General features: G+C 40.0%; 1 protein-coding gene and 1 long non-coding RNA gene across 2 annotated transcripts; both read right to left on the minus strand.

The window, feature by feature from the left end:
- Nucleotides 1-397: 397 nt before the first annotated feature.
- Nucleotides 398-2,720, minus strand: LOC119261552. The gene is made up of 6 exons (XR_005131181.1): nt 2,495-2,720; nt 2,275-2,356; nt 2,107-2,155; nt 1,824-1,910; nt 1,679-1,744; nt 398-1,236 (listed from the first exon to the last, which is right to left on the minus strand). It is a non-coding gene; the product is annotated as an uncharacterized LOC119261552 (long non-coding RNA).
- Nucleotides 2,721-2,826: 106 nt separating this feature from the next.
- LOC119261543 (sialoadhesin-like) lies at nt 2,827-5,373 on the minus strand. Its single transcript, XM_037543329.1, has 3 exons — nt 5,071-5,373; nt 3,263-3,520; nt 2,827-3,107 (listed from the first exon to the last, which is right to left on the minus strand). The coding sequence occupies exons 1-3, from the start codon at nt 5,348-5,350 to the stop codon at nt 2,827-2,829; spliced, it is 819 nt and encodes a 272-aa protein (XP_037399226.1). The 5' UTR covers nt 5,351-5,373.
- Nucleotides 5,374-6,187: the final 814 nt, after the last annotated feature.

Here is a 6,187-nt window from a genome sequence, read left to right on the forward strand (position 1 = left end):
TATGTGCGTCACTGCAGTTCTTCATTTATGCAGAGTTGCTAACTTCTGCTTTCTGCAGAATTCTACACCAAACACACCCAACTCTTCTCACAATGTGACTTAAGTGTTAACTGTTGAAAGGGGATGAATTGCAGCGATAGGTGGGATCCGAAATAAACATTTGCAAGCAGATAATCAGCCAGTCTTTAACTCATCTGTACCAATACCATTAGGACAATACAGAAGTGTGGACCATCTTCTAGCATCTATATTCACCTATTACAATTACAAGCTTATTTTCATCATCCCATCATTGTTCCTACTGTGCATGTTGACAACACTATTAATACTATTATCTCTAATAATAAAAAGGCAAAACGTGTGTTGTTTAATCTTTAATTTGGGTGATAAGCAACAAAAGAGAAGTTACACACAGGAATATGATGGCACAGGCTCCAGTTGTAGTTGGTTTCATATTCAATGGAATATTTCAGTATAGATGTGTTAGGAAGCTACTTTCCACTAGACAGCATTCACCTGTTTATGTTCTCATACGTCAGCTTCAATAACATGTAAACCTGGGAAACTCGGGTCTGGTCCTCTCTGAATCTACCACACTGCTGAGTTGAGCTTCAGCTCTAGTCTAGCATGCCTGCTCCAGGTAATGAGGTCCTTCAGGATCGTCTGAACATTTGTGAGCTCAGACCATGTCTTCAGCATGTAGTGGTATGAGAGAAGATTGATGGAAGGGGGGAGGGGGACTGAGAACTTAGGCTGGAGGTCTGGGCAGCATCTGTCTGTAGCTAGAAGGCCAGATCCCCCTCATAGGTGTAGTAGGACTGATGCTGAACTGAGGAACAGGGAGGAGATTGGGATTGCAAGCACTTCATCACAGGAATGGAAGGTGAGAATGTAAATTTATTGGGCATTAGATTGGAAGAAGGAGGGGTTTCAGCCATGCTCCTCCCCCCAAACTTCAGTTAAAGCCAAGTGTGTTGGATGTAAACTTTCCAGGGTGGCCAATATCCAGGACAAAGACAGTCATCCCTAGTCTTTGATTTGACATTTTGGTCCCTGTTCAGGCACAAAGCTTGAGCAGTTCTTCTACCTGTGTGTAAAGTTCAAAGCTGCCTGTTTAACATGCAAAGCTCAGTTTCAACAGCGATAAAAGGTAAGATGAAGGTCAAGTAGCATGACAACAGTAGTTGGGGATCTCTTGTGTCAGGGTCAATTGGTGTTGGTCATGGTTTTCAAAGTCTGAAAGAGAAATTAACATTGGGAAGTGAATTTTTGCAGAATACATTAACATGCAATTGCTCTTTGGTTTTGTCGTACTTTGATTTGCCTCATTTACATAAAATACTTATATAGCCACAGGTATGACTAGGGATGATACAGCCAAAGATATCAGTGACTAAATCCAATTGGAAATTGATGGTTTGCCAAATAATGAGGCCAAAATTTAGCCACAGTGCTTCAAAAACCTAATTACGTCTTGCTGTTGATGTCATAGGCTGTAATGGACAACAATAGTTTCGAACCAAAGTACAAGGCAAAAAGACATGTATGTAACTACTATTGCAGCCAAACACCATAACATTAGAATTAGAGCTGTGTTTTATAGTTCTCACAAAAATCCTGTGAACTTTTCAGATTGCTGTGGTTGTGAGTGTTGTTGGATGTAATGTCTATGACTTACTGCAACATTCCCGTATTCCGAGCAGCCCGATATGCATGTATCAGCAGGAGGACTAGGATGAATGTTCTGTGTGAGATTGGGAAAAACAAGGTAATAAGTAGAAAAAGGCTGAAAATACCAATGTTGAATTTTTAAAGATACTTACTCTTAGGATTTCATACACATTATCATTAGTAATGGTTTTCAGGTCAAGAGCTGTGTATGTGTCCTCTTCAGCAGTAGGGTCAGCATTCTGCATAGAGAATGGTCAGCAAACACACACTTCTTACACTCACGTTACATGTTGTTTTGCTTATTTGGTAATCTTTTTTTTTCTCACATCGCAGTCCTACACTGCCATCTACAGGCAGAAGTAGAAATGGAGATATGTAGTCTTTAAGGACATGTTACTCTTTGACCAATTTTTGGGAGTTCTTGAATGAGCTCACCTGAAAGTCATGATCGTCTGTCTTTCTGTTCTGCCTCTGCCTCTTACACCTGCAAAAACAATACATTCATAAATAAATAAATGTCAAAATAACAACCAGACTTATGTTTTGAATTTGTGTGCATTTAGAAAATAGACTTTCAAAATTTTTAACAATGCACATACACACCTTGAACAGAAACCTATAACAAGAAGAGCCACAACTCCACAAAATCCAACAACAGTAGTTACATACAGACTCAGGGATTGACCTGTAGAGATACACACACACACACACACACACACACACACACACACACACACAATATTTATTTTTACATGAATAGTGCATTATGGTATGTAAGATACATGGAAACCTCATTAAACAGAAACAGAATCAAGTGTCTCACCATTTAAAACAACAGGCACTGAAGCTGATCTTAGAGATCCATATTCATTCTGAGCCTCGCAGTAGTACAACCCATCACTTCTGGGGTTTAGGCTGAAGCTATAATTCTGTCCAGATCCTACAGGTGAGGTTCCACCTTCTTTAAACCAAGTGTAGTTCTTCTCAGGTGGGTTTCCATCACTGCTGCAGGTCAGAGTCACTGAACTGCCCTCCACTATTTCACCAGAGGGACTGATGGACACTGAGACGTTCTTTGGAGGATCTAAAACAGAAAGGAATAAAAAGTAAATTATCTTTAAAAACTCAGGCTTCCAGGAAATAATCCAATGTATCTTAACAAATATTCATGAACATACACAAAACATTTAAATAGACAGCAGTGGATCTTCTCTGTCCATGATCATTCCGACTCTGGCATGTGTATTCTCCACTGTCCTCAGATCTGATGTTGGGAATGCTGTAGGTTTTTCCTTCTCCTACTGATGTTGATCCCTTAAACCAGGTGTAGATCTTCACAGGAGGGTTTCCATCACTGTTGCAGGTCAGAGTCACTGAACTGCCCTCCACTATTTCACCAGAGGGAGTGATGGACACTGAGACGTTCTTTGGAGCCCCTGATTTATATATACACACAGACTATATTGAAACCACTTTCAAGAATAGCTGTGAGAAACAAATCATAGTATAGTATACAGATACTTACTACCACAGCTTGAGCTATTAATATCAACACTGTCTGAGTTCTATATTATAGTTGAAGTTCACTTACATTCAACTGTGAAGTTCACAGGTGAGGACAGCAGCCCTTCTTGGCCACCTATGGAGCATGAGTAGCTGCCTGAATCCTCAGGTTTGGCCTCCTGTAAATCTAGCTGGTTGACACCATGTATGCGACTGTGTGGACGTCCATCTTTATGCCAGATGTAGGTTGGTAGAGTGACGGAAGGGATGCAGGTACCACAGAACAGCTTCACCCATTTTCCCTCCAACACCATGCCTAATTCTGACACCATGTCCACCTTCAGGTCTGCATTAAAGATTTCATCAGTTACAGCAAGAAATGGAAGGGCACTAATAACAAATGAAAGCCAACAATAAGAATGATTTGATTGATTCAAATCCACAAGATCAATTGTTGACCACTAATTTTCACATACTACTGTTGTTACTCCAACTGTTTTCCTACTCACAGTGCATACAATACAAAAAAAAGGTCAGTTTAGTCTTATTTGTTCAATAAAAAGACAATGTCCAAAAGAGCCTGTGCAGAAAATAATGCAACCCCTTGCAGAAAAGCATCTCAGAGGCATGGGGAAGAAACGCTAAAAGGAACCAAGACATTTAAAGAGAACTCAATCTTTCATATCAGTCTAAAAAACAAAGTACAGTAATCCATTTATCTGATGGTGACCCTTTTTTTGAGCTGCATTTTTACTTCTCTAAGCTAAACTTGTTGCATCAGCCAAAATGGTAAGTTGCATAAAAATAATGATCTAATTGAAATGGAAGTAGTTTCATATAGAACATGGTACGTGTTCAAATATGCAAAATAACAAACTGTAATAAATAAATAGGCTCATATTGGTTGTGTGTTTCCATACTAGCATTGTATTAGTCTACACCTGGGTTGCTAGGCAATTGATACATCCTGAACTTTACAGGACATTGTCCCATTGTCCTTGTAGAAGTCCCACATTTAAATCTACACTGGCTCATAAATCTCATTTGAAGGCATCAAATTACCAAGGCCCATGTCAGTGGACATTGGGCTGAAGGCAGGAAACACTCTGGACAGGGTGTCGGTCCATCGTAGGCCAGACACTCAGTCATATACCTTCACTCTTAGGGCCTATTTAGCATCCCTTTTGGCCTGACTGCACATCTTTGGACTGTGGGAGGAAACCCACACAGGCACAAGGAGAACATGCAAACTCCAGAGAGGACCCTGGTTGCCCGGCTGGGGAACTGAACCCAGGCCATTCTTCCTGTGATGTGACGGCGCCACTCAATCTGCGTCTGTGCCACAGTTTTGTGGCTGAGGTGGGTGAGATGGGTGCCATTATTTTAAAACGTGTTACGTAGCATTTGTTGTACACTTAAAAAATGTAATTGTTGTACAAACAAAAGTCAGTTATGCCACTTTTTCATTGTCAAATAGTATTAAGTCAGTGTGCATAGACTTTGTGACCTTTGATGTAAAGTTCACTTATTGATGGAACCAAATTGAAACATTTCCATGCAGTTCATTCGGATTTCCTTGGAATGGAATTCCCTTTGGATCAAAATTAACATTTTTCATTGGTTGAAATATACTTTAATATATGTCCATTTTACATAAACTAGTGACTTAAAGACGAGAGTTTATTTATTTAATGCTGATATTTGTATATCTACCAATCCAACTGGTCCTTTTTTTCCTAGTGACACCACTAGATAGCAGCTCAATAACAATACAGCATATAGTGTGTCCTCATGTCAGGAAGTGGAGGCTCAAACGAGCATGAGTCACTGGTGAAATAGTGAAAATGGCAATGAAGATTTGTAAATCTGTGCATGCTTGATAAGTAAATCCCTCACCTGTAATCTCCAGTGTTACTCCGTCTTCATTGGTCAGGTTCTGTGTGGAGATGTTGGTGGTGAAGCTGAACTGATAGATGCCAGCATTGTCCTGCGTCACATTATTCAGCGTGAGAGAGCAGTCCTCCACATGTTCTCCAAACTCCTGGACCACAGGAACAACCACAGGCTCCGCATCCGTCTGCTTCTTATAATGCCAAACTGAAGTAGTGACCATTTCACCAGTAGGGTGAGTGAGTTTGCAGGGTAACACCACAGAGGTGTGATGAAATGTGCACATTTTGTTCGGGATGTGAGTCACGCGCCGACTCTGACCCAGAGACCCTGAAACACCCAGAGAGATTGACTTTTTCTTTTTTAATTATATTTAAAGAGCTTTCTGTGGGTAGGAGAAGACAAAAGCAGCATCTGTGACCAAACTGGGGTTTAATGAGTTACTTGTGGGCATCAAATGGGTGGACATAGGAAGGAAATTTGAGGCTGAAGCCTCACCTTTATGAAGTACAGCAAAATTTTAATGCTTAAAAAGTTGCCAGAAACCAGTTAATTGAGCTTAATAAGCTAACAGAATAACAATCTGCATTTATGTTCGGCCAACTTATAAAATTGTTATTAATTTGAAGTTCTGCAATTTTACAGCAGCTCAGTAATCAACTTTTTTAAACCCCTTGTGTTTATCTACTTGAAAGGCCAGGGTCCACCAGCAGGTCAAAAGTTTTATTACACACTTCTATAACCTGTGAATAGCTCAGCCTGTTTACATTGACGTCCCTGTAGTTACTGATTAATAACTCAACAATTAATATGTAATAAGCCGGGGATTTTAAGTAGTTGATTTTTGAGTTTTATTCTCACTCAAAACATGAAATCAACATCACTGAGCGTGTTTGGAATTACTTGGTTTGCAATAAGCTGAAAATTCAACCAACTTGTAAGACTGAACTTCGGAGATGTGATAAAATATCCCTGCAGATTTCTTTGAAAAACCTGAAAGCCCATCCGTCAGACAGAGAGGAAGATCTCATACATATTTCAACAATAGTTATATTGAAAACAGACAAATACTCACCTGGCAAGGCAGGAAAAAGCAGCCCTACTGTTATCACTGATGCCCACA

The sequence above is a fragment of the Pygocentrus nattereri genome, chromosome 12, assembly GCF_015220715.1.
Source record: "Pygocentrus nattereri isolate fPygNat1 chromosome 12, fPygNat1.pri, whole genome shotgun sequence".
Classification (NCBI taxonomy): domain Eukaryota; kingdom Metazoa; phylum Chordata; class Actinopteri; order Characiformes; family Serrasalmidae; genus Pygocentrus; species Pygocentrus nattereri.